The sequence below is a fragment of the Lepidothrix coronata genome, unplaced genomic scaffold, assembly GCF_001604755.1.
Source record: "Lepidothrix coronata isolate B3197 unplaced genomic scaffold, Lepidothrix_coronata-1.0 Scaffold194, whole genome shotgun sequence".
Classification (NCBI taxonomy): Eukaryota; Metazoa; Chordata; class Aves; order Passeriformes; family Pipridae; genus Lepidothrix; species Lepidothrix coronata.
In genome coordinates, this window is record NW_016690374.1 from 1725722 (window position 1) to 1746351 (window position 20630).

General features: G+C 39.2%; 1 protein-coding gene across 1 annotated transcript in view; it reads right to left on the reverse strand.

Annotated features, from left to right (window-relative positions):
- Positions 1–20142, reverse strand: part of DDX10 (DEAD-box helicase 10) — a 161258-nt gene extending 141116 nt beyond the window's left edge. The window contains exons 1-9 of the mRNA XM_017831672.1: positions 19924–20142; positions 12218–12278; positions 11841–11971; positions 10019–10177; positions 9451–9571; positions 8129–8318; positions 5913–6039; positions 4535–4697; positions 2995–3079 (exon numbers count right to left, since the gene is read on the reverse strand). Of these exons, the coding sequence (XP_017687161.1) occupies positions 2995–3079; positions 4535–4697; positions 5913–6039; positions 8129–8318; positions 9451–9571; positions 10019–10177; positions 11841–11971; positions 12218–12278; positions 19924–20106 (1220 nt within the window). The 5' untranslated portion in view covers positions 20107–20142. The remainder of the gene's footprint in view (positions 1–2994; positions 3080–4534; positions 4698–5912; positions 6040–8128; positions 8319–9450; positions 9572–10018; positions 10178–11840; positions 11972–12217; positions 12279–19923) is intronic.
- Positions 20143–20630: the final 488 nt, after the last annotated feature.

The window sequence follows — 20630 nt, forward strand, 5'->3', positions numbered from 1 at the left end:
AAGAATACCTTCAACTACAGGCTTCATAGGTTACAGAATAGAAAGCATTAATAGAAATTAAGAAATGGAAGAAATTAGTTTTGCAGGCTATTGCTAAAAGCAGCTTTTGTTTAGAATTTCTGAAACTAAAACCAACAGGAAAACATTTTGATCTAGTATTTTAAATCATAGACTTTTCAAAGAGAATGCGTGGTAAAAATATAGTCAGAAATATTTATGGCACTGCCAATGATATTGTCAGTATTTTAGAATCTTACTGAACCAGTAAAGACTTTAAAATACTTTAAAAGCAGTTGGAAGAAACAGCTTCCAACCACTCCAATTCTAGCATACATTTCAACTTTACAGGAAAAAAAACCAAACAACTAAACATCACTCAATATATGTCAACTCTACTACAAAGTAAAAGCATTACTGGACAACACCCAGATTTTCCTGATCTTACTTTAAGATAAATCAAAAATGCAGGAGTTGCAATTTATGTTCTTCAACAGGACAAAATACAAGTGAAATGCTACTTAGGGAACACAGTGGTCTGATCCACTTAAAAATAAACCATTATCTTTCATCTTAGATCAAGCTTTGCAAAACTGTAAAACAGATCTGGAAACATATCCATGATTGTTAGTCAAAGGTTTTTCAGCCCCATCCCCAACACAGTTTCTCTCCTGACTTTCATATTTACCTTTGTATCACAAAATAATTTTATTTCAAAAGTAAACAGTATGTGGCATCTCAGTTTTAATTACAGTTTAACACAGCCTCTAATTTAGCTGAGATATTTAATTTAGTTTTCATTCCATGCAATTATACACTGTCATAACCCATGAAAAATTGCAATGATCTCTAACCTCATTAACAAGGACTACTAAACTGCAGTTCAGTTCATTTTTATCAAGTTTCTAGAAGAAATAAGCTTCTCATACTAACTGCAGCTATTGAAAACAAGTGAAGCTTCCTACTCAACACTCAAATTTCATTAGCATATTTACTTAGTGTACAGTATCCACTCAAAATTATTAGACATCTGCCTTGTTTTATTTTCGAAGATTTATTTCATGCCATTAAGTTTCCTGAACGAATTTCTTTCCTCTTTCCAGGACTACTTTACCTTAAAGATGGAAAAAGTCTGTATGTTTCTTCAAAATTAATACCCAGTATAGGTAGAACCTGCCTTGATGTTTGTATCAGATTAAGAAACAGAAAACACTCATGAAGCTCTTCCTATAAAAGGAATTTGTTTCACTATCAGTCACCCTCCTGCCAGCTCAAACAACTTGCTTTGATGCACTCCCAATTTCTGTAAGGTCTGCCTACTGAAAAATCCACGTAAAAGGAAATGTAAAACTACAGCCCAGTGAGGCATCCAGCACAGCCCCGGGCCCATGAGACAGAATCTCTGCCCCAATTTTCTGTCTAAATCTGTTCCTTGAGCAATCATAGAGGATTGTATTTAAGAGGTCACTGAAGATAGGCCCTTAAGGTTGTCATGCTAACATCCTCCTCAGAGTGACACTTGAATAAAAGCGTAATGAAAAAGGGGAGATAGTTGTCTTTGTAGCTCTTCAGAGCTGTTTCCCTGAGCTAAACTACTTACAATCGCTCTTCTCAGCTCCTAATGAGAATTGGGAAAAGGCCTGAGGATTACAACTCAAGAGGTGTTTTAACTCAGCAACACGGCTCAGGAAGAGCTCAAGTCTCCTAGAAGCTGGCAATTAAACAGTGCCAAATATATTGTTTTCTTTCATATGATGACAATATGCCATAAACACAAAATTACAAGCCTTCTGTGGAAACCACGCGGGATTAAAAAAAAAAAAAAGAAGAAGAAGAAATAAAAAACACCACAGAATTTTAACTAAGGCTTTTCTCTCAATTGGTGTGCATAAGATTACATTTAAATTTTAGTTTAGCAAAACAGGTAGTTGGTTTATTTAATTATATGTAACATTCACTGGTTTTGTTCATTGATAGGTTTTTTTTCAAAAGCATTTAAAAACTTATCGTTCCCTTCTACTATAGCAGGTAGATCAGAAAATGGAAAGCACATGACAGAATGGGGCAGAAATGTTACCAAGTACAATGAAACACAGAACTTCCACATTTTGAAAGAGAGCTGGTATGGTCACCAAAATTTATAGCCTTCTGATCCATGAACACAGATCTCAAATTTCTATAATGTTGAAGTCCTACTCTAAGCAACTGCTCTGTCATTAGGTTTGACAACCGCCAATATTGCAAACCCTACTACAAACAAATTAAATAATAAACAAGATATAATGCCAGGTCTTGCATTTCATCTTTCAGATAATTGCTTAAAGTTTTTGATTTACTGAATTATATGCAGTGACAGCTCTTGTTTCTGTTAAAAATCTACTTCAGAGATCAAGGACCTGGTTTCCAACAGTGTAGCTGGGTAACTCCCTTCCATCAAAAAGAGTTAGTCACAAATATTTAAACTAAAGCTATGCCTAAGAATGTAATTCTACAAAAGACTTAGAAAATTAAAAATTTAACCTGTAATTAACATTATTTGATTCCTTGCTCCCCAAATTAAAATAAGGAAGAAATATTTCCATTCTTTTGAAGAGTCTTCAATGACACTAAGAAATTAGGTCCACAGTCTAAAACCTTATTTAACTATAAATGTCAGTGGTAAAACAAGCTTTTCCACTCACAAATATGCTCAACTCAGCCTTTGAGGTAATCCTGTCAAGTACAAAAGGTTTTCCGTTTCCTCACTATTAATCTTCCCTGGTCAGATGAAACAACCAGGGACGGTTTTTGTCTGCTGTAGCAAGTCTCTGAAGCTAAGAAATCATTAAGTTAAATCATTGTTCTTAACTAATCAAATGGGGCTTTTAGTGATAAAAGCCTTTTTCTTTGTTTCCAATTTATATCTTGATTTTTTTTGAGTGAATCTTTAGCCAACTATCTCTCCCTACAGTGATCTAGTTTTAAACATTAAAATACTAATGAAAAGTGAAAACAAACCTGGCTGTTCTTCCCACTCTGTGGATGTATGTGTTTGCATCTTCTGGACAATCAAACTGAATGACCCAGTTCACTGCTGGAAAATCTGTGTAAAGAAAAAAATACGTCAATATTTAAGCTCAGTGTACTGAAAAACCTCCTATTCAAGAGCAACACATTATTTTGAAGCATTAATTCCTCTAAGAACCATCATTTGGACTCATTTACAGTCATTGGGTTCAACCTCTGAAATAAAAATAAAATTAACTGCATGTATTAGCATACATAAACAATCATTCTCTTCAACAAAAAAAGTTAAAATTAATTGTGTCTTCATTTCCTAAATTATGACAGTGCAATGAATGGAACGTCATTTCACACTTGACAAGAACAGACATGCTTTGGGTCACACAGATGATAAAACACCACTATATGTAATAACTAAATAACAATATCTGACCCACTTTTCACTCACACTATTAATATCCTACACCACTGGGATTTGAAGTCAGCTGTGGTGAGACAGCACTTCATCTGTCACATACAGAAATACCACAGTCCCTCTCAAAGATGCAGGGGGGCAAGGCAGGGGTGTGACCAAGACTGACAAAGAAGTCAACACTGACTGTGAATGATATTATTAATAAGCATTTTCTAACTGTTGTACTTCACAAAGCAGCAGCATGCTTTGCCTGGGACTAAGTTTGAGTTACTTCCTGACCAAGTCTGTAGCTATGCTGTATTCCACATTTATTATACCCATGCTCTAAAACCAACCAACCACATGCAAATTAGATCCTCACTGGTGACATTTCAGCAGTATAGAAGTTTTGATAAAGTTTTCATTTCTGCCTTCATCTTTTAGAGCACCTTCCTTCCTTTTGTAGCATAATGACAAAACCTCACATTTTTGGACAACAGAGTTTGCTATCTGAAACAATAGGTGAACTCCTGAAAAGTCTTGTGTCATACCTAAATGCCTCCAAGTACTAAGAAAAAAAAAAAGAAAAGAAAAAAGAAGTCCAAAGAAGTAAATCATAATGCAGCAGGTAATGCCCAAACGTAAGAAACTCTTGGCTCAAAATAGATCCTATAAATATACTTGCTTTTACCCCCATCTATTTTTTTATCTCTTTACACAACACATATATAAAGCCATTCATATTTCAGACATTAAAAGTTCTTTCCACATGCTGGTAGGTTAGTAATTTTTCATATCCTTTGGAATAACCCACAGGATATAGGCGTATCAGTAATATTTAAAACTGCTAAAATCTCACCTTATGGCATGCAGTAAGCAAATACATCACCATTTTCATACAACAAAAGTTTTTCTGGGACAAAAAGAAAGATTAAGCACAGATTAAGCGGGCCTCTTCAGTAAAGAAACAGCAGAACTCTAAGAAGCATCTCTCTTTTTTTGAGTTACCCTAGTGAGCTCCTAATCAGACTACAGCTTCATTTTTCACAAATCGAGTTGGTCTTCAGAGTATAAAGTCTGATAAAGCCTCAACAGGGTTAGGTGATCACTTTGTGAATAACCGCTTCTGTGGGTACATACCCAGACCACGAGCTGCAATATCTGTAGCGAAAAGTACTGCTGCCTTTTTCCGAACAAAGCAAGTGTAGACTTCCATTCTCTTCATCTGCTGCTGCTTGCCATGGAGTGCCAGTACAGGAAGACCAGGCTGAAGCTTACAGAAAACTCTGAACAGATATTGGACCTACCCAACAAATCGGGAGAGGGGGGAAATTACCATGCAATGTTAAACTTGTAAAGATCATATACAGTACACAGCAACTGACTTAGTACACCAAAATAAATAAACTTTTCTCCACATCATTGACAAGAGATGCTATTTTGAGACTTTGTCAACACACTCAGGTACTAAAGAAGATAAAAGAAGAAACCAGCTGCGGAAGGCATGCATTGGCATGCCTTTTTATGACATTTCCTAAAAGAAACCAGAGTAGCTAACAGCAAGAATGACTTGGGACGTGACTAGTTAGGCTGTAGGCAAGGGACCAAAGCCCACCAGAAGCACTGCTTTGAGGCAATACTGGAGGGGTGTTGTGTTCTATACTGCAACTCAAAGCAGTCTACAGTCTCAGTTTATTATTTCAAGCTTCAACAGCTTCTCTTACAAAATCAGCCTGTTTACTCTTACATACAGTACCTATGATGCAACACCATTTTAGAGCAGGCCGCTATGTAATATTATTTTAATAAAATAGTTACAGAAACTGTGTCTATTGCAGGAACAGCTGCAGCTCAGAGAACTTCCGTACAACTAAGCCTACTGCTGCACTCTCCTCACCAGTCAACTGCAGAACAACAAAAATATTGTAACCTCTTACACAAGTGGAAGAACGGCAATGAATATTTACTATACTATTGTATGTTGTAAAATACTTGATACATGCAGTAGTTACAAATATCTGCGCCACATAAACACATACAAGTAGCTTCAACAGAATGGTCCCGGGATATTTATACAAGGATTTGAAGGATTACTTCCTATGTAAGAAAAACCTATTGCTGTACTATTTCACAATTATAATTCCTCAAATAGGCAGGCTTAAAAGCTTGTAAAGAAACCAGGTACACCTCCTGAAATACTGTGTAAGCTAACTACAAAACGTGTCATGAGACAAAACCAACTGACCAACTGACAATAATTTTAGCATTAGTTTTTAACAGCAGAATATAAAAATGGCTGAGTCTCCAGAACCTTTTTCCATTGAGCCTGGGTCGCCAAATATCCAGAAGCCAGGCCCTGCATGACACGTCTACAGCAGTAGGTGTTGTTTTGTTCCTCCAATTTCCTATTGCAAACTAGTCCAGAATCTCACCTCTCTGGTGCCTTGAAATCTACATTAATATCTTCATTTTATTTGCTTTAAAATGCTATGGGGGGAGAGGGAAGAAAAAGCCATACCTCTTTACAGCTTGCAAAAAACACAATGCTCTTCTTTTTCAAATGAGTTCTCAGGAAAGAGTATAACATGTTTACTTTTTGCTGAAGTTCACAGACAACGTAATTCTGATCCAAAGTTGCTGGGGTACTAAAAAAAAGAAAAACAAAACCACACCAAAAAAGTGTATTTCGATACATCTACGGAGATGCTTGACCTTTCTTTTAAGTCAAGAGTGTCTTATAGATACTCAGAAAAGAGGAGAAAAGAAAAGGAGTCAGTCTGGAAAGTTCCCCCACTTTGAGGAACACGTCTTAGCAGCTCCACTTGAAAGCAACTCTTGAAAGATGAATCAATTTCCTTACTAAAAGCCAGTGAGGAGGCACAGACGACTTTTGACATTACTTCTAAATTCATTTACTACTAGCAAGGCAAACTCTTTCCATGTCTAAGCAGCGACATTCAAATTGCCTTGACTTACATGCAATTTTTTCTATTAGTCCTATTAAAGCATCATTTGTGCTTAAAGCAATGTCAAAGCAGAGTCTAATCATGCACAAAAAAAAAGCACTGATGTACTTCTACTGATTACCCTGACACGCAAGGTAACTTTCTAAAGCTCTGAATTGTCACCTTATCTCACATTTCTGCTCTTAATAAAACAACAAAAACTTCTTTGGTAAATTTGCCCTTGAAACACATCTAAATGCTCACCTCTTACAGTCCCTCTGCTTCATTCTAAACACACCAAAGGTATTCAAAATTACTTTTCTAAAGGTGGTCACTTGGGAGGATGAAATTACAAGAGACTCCTCCAGTTTTTATTCTGCTATTCAAGTTCAATTATGCCATAGCACTTTTCACTTTTTACGTCTTTCACAGGAAATTGCTTTCATAAGGCAGTAACCTTTTACTACTAAGGCAGTAAATTCTAAAACACATTAATACTTTCCTTTTTTCTGTTTCAGTTTGTTACCTAAGTGCATTCTCCCAAATATTTAAAAAAATTAAATGTACTTAAAAACAGACTTCACAAAATATGTGAGATCTGTGAAACAGATGTAGAGTCAGCCCTCAAAATGAAGAATACACATTAGGCTTATATATCCTCTTCTGCTAAGAAGATATTATTCACAGACTTTTTTCTAGAAATCATGATTATTTCAGATGCCTTTGACAGTACTGCTGAAAGTATTTGCAGTACAATACAGAGATAATCAAATCAAATAGTTAAAACTCCCTCAAGATTCAATGTGGTTCTGCTGTGCATTTTCCGGATGATTTCTTGTTTGCTCTTGGAAAAGCCATTTTTATCACAATGCTTCACCTTTCCCCTGTATTTTATATATGGAAATATATGCATATTTCATAGAAGAGCAGAAAAATAATCATCCGTGTTCATAAGCAATTTGACACCCAGATGATCAAGCCCACAGAAATGCAAAATAAATAACATGCTTCATTTCAATTTCAAAAGAAAATAACGTGCCAAAAAGCAACATGTATATTTTTTCATTTAGTGATACATTAAATTCTCTTAGCCTGGCAGACCACATACTTCATTCCTAGCAAGGGCCTCCCATCCTGCTCCAAACTGTAAGGCATGACAAATTTATTTTGCGTGCAAAGGGCAGAGTCTTAAACATGCACAGAACATGCAGCACGTCAGGAAGCCACAAGACTTACTACACATGCACTACCACCACATGCTTTCTTCTGGGCACCTAATACTGAACACACAAACAGGACTGCTGCCATTCTGCATTTTCCCACTAGCACTGCATTTCCTTGGAAAGCCAGATTTATAAACAGCACACAGACAAACTGTGTTTGTGCAACAGACGTGGTGGTTGTGCATAGCAAGTATGCACATGCAGGAGGCAAGGAAGCCAAACAACAAAAAAGGAGCAATTCAGAACTGAGTGCTGCTAGGACACTACTCCATTCAGGCTATAATCCACTCTGGCGCTTCCTCGCAAGGAAAAAAATGTCCAGTTTGAGAAGCTGCCTGAGGAGACAGGAGACAAGCACAGGTTCAGCCTCCCTGTAATGATTCAGTCAGAACTAGTCCCCTCTTATCTGGAAACTTCTTGCTTTCAGGGAAAACACACAGCAGACACTGCAGAAAGGAGGAGGATGCAAAAAAACCCTTCTGATTCAGGAAACTGACAGTCAGAGAAGCAGTTAAGTAGAACCACTATCTGCTTAACCCCTCAGAAAAAAAAATAGCCCAACATACCTGAATTTGGCCTTCTCATGAACCCAAACATATTCTGGATCTTTCAGACTCAGACGTGCAAGATCCTTCACTGATTTTGTTTGTGTTGCAGAAAAAAGCAAGGTCTGGCGTTTCTTAGGTAGATTTTCTATGATTGCATTCATTGTATCAGCAAACCCCATGTCTAGAATTCTATCAGCTTCATCGAGAACTTGATTGAGGGATAAAGTTGAGAAAATCTGGTTTTAGATTTAATTACTTAAAAAAAACCCTACATTAAATCTATATAGTACAAAATTCCATCTGTACTTAAACTGCAGAGATTAACTTAATTCCTGTATATAACAGGATTCTCTTTAGATATTTGTGTATTTCATAAAATGTTTTTAAAACAACCTGCAACAGAAATCATAGCATTTCCCATAATCTATGCACTACAGCCCTCAGTTTCACACACTGAAGCAAAAAGTTCAGCATCTCAAGTAAACAGCTCAGCAATTGGTAAACAGACTCCCTTTCCTATTGCTGAAATAAAAGCATGGAACATAAAACCGTGCTGTACTATTCATGACAGAGCAAAACAACCTCTCCTAAGTTAAATTTACCATTGAAATACAGGATATAAACCGAGTAGCACAGAGACAAAGCCTTAAGAAAAGAGCCTATGTTTAATGCAATTTTTGTCTGCCATGAATTGTACTAAGTGTAGCAAGCATAATTTTACATTTTATCAGCTTCATTAGCTTCTTAATTGCTTCTACATTCCTGAAGCTATGCTAATGATTATGCAGTTCTTAGTGGCAGGCAAGCTTTTTCATTATGCTGAAAATTTTTGTTCAGGTTGGAAGGATGTAAATGAACAGTGTTAACAATGCTAACGAAATATTAAAAAGGAGTAGAAATCTGTCTTAAAATACAAAGAAAAATGTTTTCTAGAACTGGTCCAAAATACACACACTGCAATGAATATTCATTATAGATAGTTAACGATCATGTCAAGAAAAACACAAGAGCTATAGCCAGAAAGGAAAGTCTGGCTATATAAAGGATATAAAGATATAAAGGATTATATGAGACACTACATTTGTGCTTGAGTGCCTTACTAACTCACCTACTTGTCCTTATCACCCTAAGGAAAGCATGCTCAGCAACAGCTTCAGAGAAAGTACAAAGAAGAAAGTGGCTCTGCTGTTTTCTAATTTAATTTGGACATGTGTGAGCTTAAAAGCCATTTCATGTATATACCATGACAAGGATAAACTTTTTACCCAAGAAAGTGCTTCATACAGTTATGAACTGTTACTAAATATTCCCAAATACTTGCAAGTACTTGAAAAACTTACTCAACATTTGCAGATCAGATGCATAGAAATATGAAGTTTCATCCATGTGTTGTAGAAGCCGTCCTGGAGTGCAAATTAGCATATTTATGTGGTGTATTCTTTCAGACTCTTCTTTCAGATCCTGAAAAGGAGTTAAACCAGCTTAGCTCAAGTTGTTCAAACTAGAAGCCCAGTACCAGACATGGTCAAGTCAGCTTAACCTACTGATAATTTTTAGAAAGAACAGTTAAGGAGCAGCCTCTCCTCTTTCCACAGATAAATCGTCATTTCTTCAGCACGCTCACACTTGCGGCCTAAGCAAAACGTTATTTCAGAATAATCTAAATTAACAAGACAGTCCTGGAAGGCTTGGCAGGAAGGTCCATTCAGTCATGGAACCTTGGAAGATTGTAAATATGCAAAAGCTTCAAAAGACAGAGTACACATAGGAAAACAAGTGGGTCGCTGATATATTCCCATTAACTGCTCTCTTCCCTGAGTTTTTGATCCCAGGGTTTCCTTCCTAAACTAGTACTTAATATACCACTCAATTATGCTTCCATACAGCAAACTCCAAGAGAGGACACACCTTTCCTCCAATGACAAGACCAGCTGAGAACTCATGATTCTTTCCCACTTTACGCAGAACCTTGAAGGTTTGATATGCCAGTTCCCGGGTCGGCGATATTATCAGGACTCCCAGTCCATCAGCGGAAGTCCACTGTTGGCGATACAGGAGTTCCAAAGCCTGAAAACAATTAACATATTAACACTATAAAAATCTCAGAAGGAAAATATGTAACAACAAGTTTGTAACAAAAAGTGTCATTAAAAAAAAGACAAAGCCACGTTAACTAAAGCAATGACATGAAGAAACATCAGTGTCCACTTCACATAGGTTGATTATATATAAATTTTAACTAATGGTAATGATACTTGCAGTAGCAAAGTTCTCCAGTACCAACCTATGACAGACAGTAATGGGTGGTAAATCATAAATACTTTACTGCACAATTAATCCTACCCTGCTAAATTGTGGAAATTAGGCCTTAATCATTTACATGATGATTGAAATTAGTGTGGAAAAACATGATAAATTTCCCTGCTCGTAAGGTTTTGTGGGAACCAGAAACAGAATGAGCAACTGCAAGAACATTAGTTATTGAAGCTTTAATTCTGGCTATAGGTTTGAAGCAGTACTATCCATGTTACAGAGAGCACTCCAATTAAAGTTGCAGCTCAGACAAGGATTATTCCTTCTCTTAGGAATTCACACTGCAGAAACACTGTCTTAGTCAGCTAATCCTAACAAAAGACTTTACAAGTATGAATATCTGAAGCCTTCTGGAATACTGAAAGCTATTACACATCCTTGTACAGTTAATTTTTTTTTCATTTTTCATCTCTTCAGCTCCTCTCTTAGCACTCTTCTTCTCTAAAATTGTTTTAAAATAAGGTTTGTAAAACAAAGTACTTCTACTCTTAGATAAAGTAACTGAGCAATCTCACTTCTGTTTCTCAAATTCACAAGACTATCTTTTGAACCCTCCTATATTTTTTATTCTTCACTAGTAAAAAATACTTTTTTAAAAAACAGCATAAAGCATAAGTCTTCTCAACTACAGCAAGTATTCAAAGAATTTTCTACTGTTCTCATAGTTAGTGATAAAATAGGCTCCAAAGAAATTTATGCTTAGAAAAATGCAAGTAACGTTTAAAACAAAGTAACTCCATAATCAAAACATTTATTTTTCCCTTCATATAAAAATACTATGATGGGATTTGTATCCACTTATATGTGCACTTTTAGCACACGTCTCAATTATATTTTCAGCACAAAGAAATGAAATGCATTTCATGATGTATTGAGTAAAACTGTCAAACACATATATCCATGACAAGGGTTTTCATCCAGTTTTTCCCAGAAGCGATATCAAAGTTCACAAAAGACAAGGAAATGGAAGTCCACAATCACTAAGGTTAAGTTTGCTATATAAGGTCCAAATTCTTACATTTTAAAGGAGTGAAAACCACTCATCTAAAAAAAATTCTAAGGAACTGAAGAAAATTCACCATTCTACTTCATATACTTAGTTTTCAGAATTGAACAACTAGAGTTGCACCAGGAAACATTCCTGAGAGAAAAACAAAGCACTTGCTAAATCACACAGGGTCTACTCATGTAAGGACTAAAATGAAACTTTTAAGTCTCAGAATATTCCCATTGCCAAAAACACGCTTCTTTCAGAACCTCAAGCAGCTTTATTAAATTGGTATCTTGGCTTTCTTAGAACACTTAGATCAGCTGAATTGTGACTTTTCTCTCGGGATCTATTAACCTAAAATGTCTGACGTCAATACTTCATGGATAACTTGGTTTGAATACAAATGGAAGGATATAAATTACTTACTGGAACAATAAAAGCCAAGGTTTTGCCTGATCCAGTCTTTGCAGCTCCGAGTACATCTTTACCTTGTAAAGCCAAACCTATGGTTTGCCTCTGTATCTCTGTTACCACACGATACTGAGCTTCCTGCAGTCCTAGTATGTGCAGTGTGGGAAGAGAAGAGAGAATGTGGGAGGGGAAGAGGAATAAAAAAAAAAAGAAAGAAAAAAACTTCATTTAGTTTTGTATGGCCCAAGACTCTATTCCTCTGTTTAGAAAATGCTGTACATAGCAACACTTATCTAAAACTTAATTTAAAGCAAAAAAAAACATTCAGATGCAGATAAATAATACTTTCTTTTTTACTTACATTATTTTCTAAAGAAAACTTCCATACTCACCTTTTAGGGTTTTTTTTGACAATGGAAAATCTGAAAATCTTTGGATTTCACTTGCATTTATCTGAAAAAAAATAATTTTGATCAGTGCTTACAATCTAACCATAACAGAGAAATTAAATAGCATTCTTTAAGTTGGTGTTTACATAGTAAATATGTAGCAGTTCAGTATGACCTGATCCAAGTCAGGCAATCTATACTAGTTTGACCTAAGCCAAACCACTGTTCTTCCAAAAGCTGTTCAGCAAGTAATAAAATATACTTAAATAACACAGGCTAATAGCACAATTTAAAGCTCAGATTATCATGAAATCACAGAACAATTTAGAGTGAAGAGAACCTCAGGAGGTCTCTCATCTCCACCTTATTAGAGCTTAGCTTTCTTTTCGCATCTATATTTTCAGATCTCTAGAAGCAATGAGGATGAAATGTATTCCAGTTGCTGTATGAGACTGGACATCACTAAAGCAGGTAAGTGTCCTGCAGGGTAAAGGCCTGGTAAACAAACACTTCAGGAAATAGCTCCAGATAAGAAAGATACCTCTACCACTCCAGTTCTCCATTTTGACTCTGCGGTGCTAGCGTCTTTTGCATATGTTTAGTATTAGGTTATGTGATTAAAGATTAACAGCTGTGAACTCAAAGACTTCGTAAGAACCAGTGGAACAGTGATGGGAAGGTGCCTCACTGACATTATCACTGCATACAGAGTTACAGCACCCTGACTCAGGTGTTCCCTGGGACCATTGGAGCAGAGGGGTCAGCTCAGGGTTCCTCGGTGAACTCTACCAAGGCACTAGTGGGGCTGCCCCCTCACCAGAAGGCACTGCAGAATGGCAGGGATCAGTTCCTGCAGGTGCACAAGGCTCAGAGGGAACGGGGCGGGGGGGAAAGCATTTGAGGACACTGGACAACCTCGTAAGGGGTGTTTTAAGGGGGCTGTAGGAATGTGTAAGACTTGTTATGGGATGTGTAGGGTAAGGATCAAAGACAGGGAAAAGAAGGGATCAAGGTGGACTGGGGAGGAACCCACATGAGAAAATAGACGCAAAAGGGGATAAAAAGGGGCTGGTCTGGGTGACAGCTGGCTGGTCAGTACACACTTCCCTGACTGAGCCCTGTACCTCATCACTACAGCCTGCCCTACAGTCTTACTAAATATCTTTACATATCATTTATTTTATTAACAGTAATAACAATAAAAAAAATTACTCTTACATTCTCTCCATTGACTTTCTTTGTGGGCACACTGTCTGTTCTAAGCCTGCATGAGAGACCACCAGCAACCTTCAAGTGGGATGAGTGGACAGCAGCACTTGAGCCCAGTGCCAGTAACCGGAATGGGACCACAAACCTCAGAGGCTGGAGGGTGCCAGTGCCAGCACCTGGGAAAACTGGGGCCTGAGTTAGCTCTGGGGCTGGGTAACTAATGCCAGTTGTGAGTACATATTTCACTAGTGGATGTTAATCCTCATCAGACAGAGAGGAACAGCACCTGCCGCCCACATTTATTGTGTGCAAGCACTCTGTGTGTGTGCCAATAAAGGTACTGCTCTGTCTGTGTTCAGCTGTGGCTGGACATGTGTGTACCCAGGCACACCTACTGGGAAGATACACTCACCCTCACTGCAGGGCAGATATGGACACCCAGAACTGCAGCAATATTGCAACAACCTGACTGAGACAGGAGAGGCAGAAGCTTCAGTGTCCTGAAGCTCACAAGATTCACCAATCTCTAGCACTTGGTGTACTTACTTTTTAGAGCTGTCCTACAAGGTAAAAAGAACCCCAGATACTAAAAAAGTAGTTCATTGTGCTAATTTACTTCTCTGTATGCATCTATACTTGAGAGCTGTTAATTACACACACATGTGTAATTACATAGCATGTGTTTCAGTCCATGAGTTGGCTCAATGATTTAAAAAGATGCTGAGATGTCAAGTAGAGATTTTGAGAAAAACATAATATTTGCAACTGTTCTAGCAGTTAGGTGGTAATTAAAAAATGTGAACAGCTTTGACTGGCAAAGTTCACAACTAATAGTAGCAGGGCTGAACAAAAACACAGAACTCAAGGAAAAAAAAAATTGACTACTGAGTCTATAAAGCCTGAGCTGAAAAAGAGGAAGGTAGACTACACAGCTTTGAATGCATACTGACTAGAATCCATAAACTGAGATTTCCAAATGTCAAACTCAAAGCTTACACACTTCCTGCTTTTTTAACTAGTATCATTTCATTCTAACAGACTGCTGAACAGAAATCTCCCAACACAGGAACCAAGCAAAACGGTCCTCAGATCTTCTTGACATCTTGTGATAACAATTTCAAAGAAGGCCTCAGATGAAGGGCTACCGAGCTGTCAGATGAGCTTTATATCTACTTGAAGTACCAAGCCTTCTACAGGCTCTGCCTATTATAGAAAACTGAGGGGTTATAGCTGTTTAAAGCATCTAAATCATGACACCACTCTTTTCAGGCTAGTTCTCTCTAATAAAATCAAGATAAGTAATTTAATATGTGAATTTAATCCCTATAATAAAAGGTAAAAATAGATAAAAGGTAATAACACCCTTACTAAAACCTAGCTTCAACATATTTCAAGACATAGTTCTTTGCAAGACAAATTTCAAGCTTTCACTGTACCCTAGCAGAACAATTAAACTTTTGGAAATGTTATTCGGGAGGAGGGAAAACTCTTCTCAGAAATCACCATTTTAAAAGTCTCTTTTTGACTTGCACAAATTGGAAATTTTGAAAAGTATTTCCAAATTCAATTGATAATTTTGAAGACACTATATATCCCATGATCCCAAATCTTCGTTCGCGAAGCCTCGCCATGATATATCCCATGAAATATTTGGCTAATTCCCAGTCTCACATGCTAAATAATCACAACTCAGTTATGTGTACAGCTTTGGTTTAATTTCAACCAAGAAACTGTGAATAGGAAAACAGTATTCCTACAGAAGGGTAAAGTATCTTACCAACATCAAAAAAGAATTCACACAATTGATTATGTGCAACTGAAGGGATAGATTTTAGAAGGTTTGTAAAATATCAAACAGGCTATTACGCCAATGTGAAATTGTTCTAAATAATTAAGGACACAAAGTATTTCAGTACTCAACTTCTTTTTAACTCTAGACGACTCAGTAAGAACAGATATATTAATCAAAAAAGACAAATATTGTTCTGCTCCTCCACCTTACACTTCTCTAAATCAATTCAAAAATCATTGCATGCATAAGCCTAGCTCTTTTAAAGATGTCCAAGGAAAAGAAGTGAGAACACTATTAAAAGAGCGAGGAATGTTAGGAGAGGCCGTGTCACAAAGCTTCCTCTATTATTTCTCTGCCCTACAGACTCCTAGAAGCAGAAGAAGGATATGCAATAGTACCCTTAAACTCCAAAAATACTGGCTTATTTTTAAGTCAAGTCCAAATGGCAGGCATAAGAAGACCCAGTGTTAGAGGTAGATTTTCTGACAGCTCTATTTTATATCTACATGCACCAGTGGAAAACACCACCAACTTCTACTTAGCTTGTTTCCCTGCTAGAAGTTACTACTTCTGCTAATCTGCTGGGAATCTATACTCGTGAGAGGAGCCAGCTCGTTTCAAATATTGCAAATGCCATTCTGATCTAACTCAATTAATTTGACATAAAGCACACTAGAAAGAATTTTTCACAAACAGCTCATCAGCACATCAGTTAGGTGCTCAATACTTTTCATGAGCACAACTGGATGGAATGGACCATGTCCATGAATGGCCTGACAATTAGGCAATGAAGTCACTGGATCAACAGACAACCTACGAACACATAACACAGAAAATGGTCCCATGATTTCGACCCATTGGAACTAAATTTCACATTTTGCATCTGTGCTGCCACACACTTGCCATCACGTCAACAAATTAAAAAAAATCCAGTAACAAAGTATATTGGTTACCTCTTCATTATTAATTTTGTCTTGTTTACCCACTGCAGACATTCTCACACAGGAAATTATAGACAGGAGGGCAAGGTGGATCTTCATGCATCCATCAGCCATGCTACCCCAATTCCACGGCACATTCATGAGAAAAGCACATAGCCTGCGTGACAGAGACCCCAGCCAGTGCACTTCACAGAGAGGAGCTTACCAAAGAGCTTTCTAGCTCCCTTGTCCCTAAGAAGGGATCTACCTCACACAGAACTCACTGGAGACCCCTTTAGATCCAAGCACATGGTGCTTCCTCACAATCCCCACTCCCACTTTAACCAAATCCAGGGTAATACAGAAGAAACACTGGAGACAAAGTAGAAAACCATGCTAGGGACCAGAAGAGAAAAGCTGAAGGACAGAAGATAAAAAGCTTAGCGGGCATCCACCTGAATGTTCACAGGCAGGAGACTCCTGGAGCTAGAGGACAGCAGATCCCCAGAAGAATTTACACCAGGAGCCCCCAGCACCATCCTAATACTAACATATGTTTACCTTGTCTTAATTCTGGCAGACATATGCCTGACCACTACCAGCCTCTTTTCTTCAACCTCTAAAAATACACACAAACACAGCCTCCCACTACCCAATTCTTAACCGCCCCAAGGTCCATAGAGACACAGAATTATTACCCATGCCCAGAAATAGGCGCATGTGCAGTCACATTAGTGACACAAAAGCATCTCTACACATTCACACAGCCACATATATAGCAAATAAATGCAGGTATCCAGGGAAGCAACTGACAGACGGTGACCATAAAGCCAGTAGAAAGACAAATCTATGTAGAATGAGTGGAAATTAAATGCAAGTGTCAAAGGTATAGGGTGTGCTTCAGGGAAAAGTGACTGCATTTAAGTATTACACCAAATAGTTAATGCTAAGAGTACAGGAACAGACTACTGCAGAAAATCTCAATGGGGACTAATCAAATTAAAAAGTCTGAGAATTGCACACCTACCCACCATAATCCAGATGTACCGCCCCAAAATTATTGAGGATAAGAAAGGAATACTGACCTCACTATGGAAAAAAGAAGCTCTATCATCCCCTTATCATCCCCTCATTGCTTGTGTGTTTCTTCTGAACTCCTCTGCTGCTAATATACATTGTAAGCAACACAGTCATACTCCACTATCAGCCAGGGACACTTTCCTGCAAAGCAGAGTGGTACAACGGATAGCAAAGCAATTTTTCCCCATAAGAACTATGGTAATAGATGGGGATGTGTGTAGGGATTTAATACACACACAGCATAAATATGGCAAAACTGTATATGGAGAACAAATACGCTGGGTATAGGGAGAACAAAGTGGCAGAGGCAGCATCGAGTGGAGGAGCTTCCCAGCCAGCTTCTGGGAGCCAGCTTCCCAGAGATATTTTTGAAAATATTTCTGTCACTTCATCTCTGAGATTGAATGCCCAAAATAAATTTTCTACTTCATGCATTCTTCCTGCCTCCTTCTAAGCAATTAGGATTTTTTATTGTCATCACTGTCATTAGGACACATGACAGGGTCAGGCATTGGAATATACCTCCTGGGGAAGAAATGGAATTGCCAACCCTGAAAGTGTTCAAAAAACATGTGAATGTGGTACTTGGGGATATAGTTTAGTGGTGGTGGTAGGTTAACGGTTGGACTCAATCTTAGAGGCCTTTTCCAACCTAAACAATTCTACGATTCTATGAATAGGTGCCATGTTTAGCCATTCAGTCTCATAGGAAAAAAAAAAAAAAGCTAAATAGCCAGCAGTTCCTGCAGTTGATGACTGTGGTGATCCTCTTCCTACCTCTCAATATGTCCGTACCATATACATATAATTTCAGTGCACAGGAGCAACATACCACTTAAGCTTCGGATCACATGTATCTACTACACTAGAGGAAAAGCCAACCCCTAAATTCGATCACTTTATCTATGAGAACAATGCCCAGAGTATTAAGTCTAGTGATGGGACTCCAAAACAAGAAATAGAGAAGAAAGAATAGCTAGATATTGCCATAGTACCCTAACGGAACACAGCAGCCTACTTTGCGTATGGCATTATTTAGTAAATGCACACTATTATTAAATGGAGAAACTATCAGGGCCTGACAACATGCAAAATTAATTTCATTACACAACTCCCTGTCTGCATGCAAATACACAGAAACACAAAGCCATCTATTGTGTATATACTGCAATTTGGTATATAAACAATAGGTCCGCCTATAGGTGTCTACACAGGGAGCTGTGTAGAGAGTTTACAAACTCTATAAACAGCCTTTGCCAAGTTGCTATAACTCAGTTTCTCCCTCTTGCTCAGACATGGACCCTCCAGAGACCATGCAGAGGCAACCATCTCAAGTCTAGGTTATAGAAACAGTCCAACAGTACTGTAGTAATGTAGGATGTTTTTCATTCCATAAAGACACACACATCTACCAGTGGTCATCCCACTCAGAAAAATACAAGCTTCTAACAATTCCAGCTGTAACTGTGAAAGCTGACTATTTCTACAGTGAATAGAAAGATATTGTCAAAACAAGTTAACTCAAAATTTATGCACAACAGAATGTACTAATCATTTACATAGTTACAATCTTTAATTTTTATCAAAAAATGTAAAGCCAATGAATTACAAGACCTTTTTTTCCCTTGAGAAATAATCTGTAATTCAAAACAGTAATATGACCATCTTTGGAAGCATACCATTTGCTTTCAAACAGTAAAGCAAGTTAACCTTAAGAATACTAACTTGCTGAATCTTAACCAAAGGAGCTAACGTGACCTCTTCACAATAACACATGCATTTCTTCTATGCCTCTCATCATTACTTTCTGCTCGATCAAATTACAACCACCAAAAAGTGATTACCACCACCTATGCCAAGCGCTGTGTAACCAAGCAGAGCTGCCTTGCTCCTCCCCAGCAGCAGCTACAAACTCAGCAAAAGTTTGGTAGGAAGCAGAGCAGCATCACAGGCAGAGCACATCTAACCCGTTATCCACAATTACAGTACTTTCCACATATCGGTACCATTCAAAAGCCGACAATCTCCCACAGGAATTCAAGGAAATCTGGGCAACAAAACCAACAGCACTGACTTCAGCTCTGGTATTCAAAAACCTATTTCCTGACTTAAGGTTAAACAACGCACTCCTCTAGTGTGATGTTTGCTTGTCGGGCACCTTCTTTAGAGACAAACGTGTCCCACCTCCAACACGGAGAAAGGCACACTGCCTGGTTAGAAGGGCCAAATGCCACTGCACGCAAACTGTTTCCACCACCTGCTTCAGCCTCCTCGTCCTCCTCGCTGCACCCCCAACCACTCACTCTCCCACGAGGGTCCCACTCTGCCCGGCTCCACAGCCAGTCACCTCCACCAGAACCACTCCCCCTCCTCCTCTGCCTGGGGAAAAAAAGGAAAAGAATCATCCTTCCATCATCCCTGCCCCGTGGAGGTAAAAAGCCATCCTGTATGCCACACAGCAGTATCACCCGACACACCTGTGACCTACAGGCCCCGCCGACAACCAGAGGACCAGCCTGCCAACCACTGGGGCTTCCCCACGCCTGCCCAGGACCCGCACACAGATACCATCCCTCCTCTTCCCAGCCCTATCCCGAGACGCGCCACACGAGGAGGGGAGCCGCTTTTCCGCAGGACCGTCGTGCCCGCCCGCCCCCGCCCCGCCCCGCACACAGAGCCCCTCGCTCCCCGGACCGGACCGGACGTACCTCGGGGTAGCGCTGCACCAGGCGGGCGATGTTCTCCCGCTCTACCTGCCACTCGGGCCGCTTCCTCTCCTTGCGCTGCAGCCGCAGCCTCTTCGTCCGCCGGGTGTATTTCTTCTTCCAGCGCTCGAAGCTGCGCACCGCGTCCATCGCCGCCGCCCCACCGCTCCCGCCGGCCCGGCCCATGCTGCCGCCACGCGCAGCACTCGCGCGGCCGCGGGGCGGGGCTGGCGCAGACACAGCGCGTCACCCCCACCGCGCCGCCGGGGGCGGGGCCAAAGGGTTCCCCGGCCGGGGGTGGGGAGTGCGGGAGGCGTGCGAGTGTGGTAGAAAAATTACGGTTCGTGTAATACAACCCCAAAAATGAGCTGTTGGTTGCTCTCGCTTTTTTTTGTAAGACGTCATGGAATCATAGAATGGTTTGGCTTGGAAGGGACCTTAAAGATCAGAATGGTTTGGCTTGGAAGGGACCTTAAAGATCGTCTAGTCCAACCCCCCTGGCAGGGTCAGGGGCACCTTCCACTAGCTCAGGTTGCTCCAAGCCCCATCCAACCTGGCCTTGAACACTCTAGGGATGGGGCATCCACAGCTTCTTTGGGCAACCTGTTCCGGTGCCTCACCATCCTCACAGTGAAGGTTCTTCCTAATACCTAATCTACACCTCCTCTCTTCCAGTTTAAAACCATTCCCCTTTCTTCTGGCACTACACA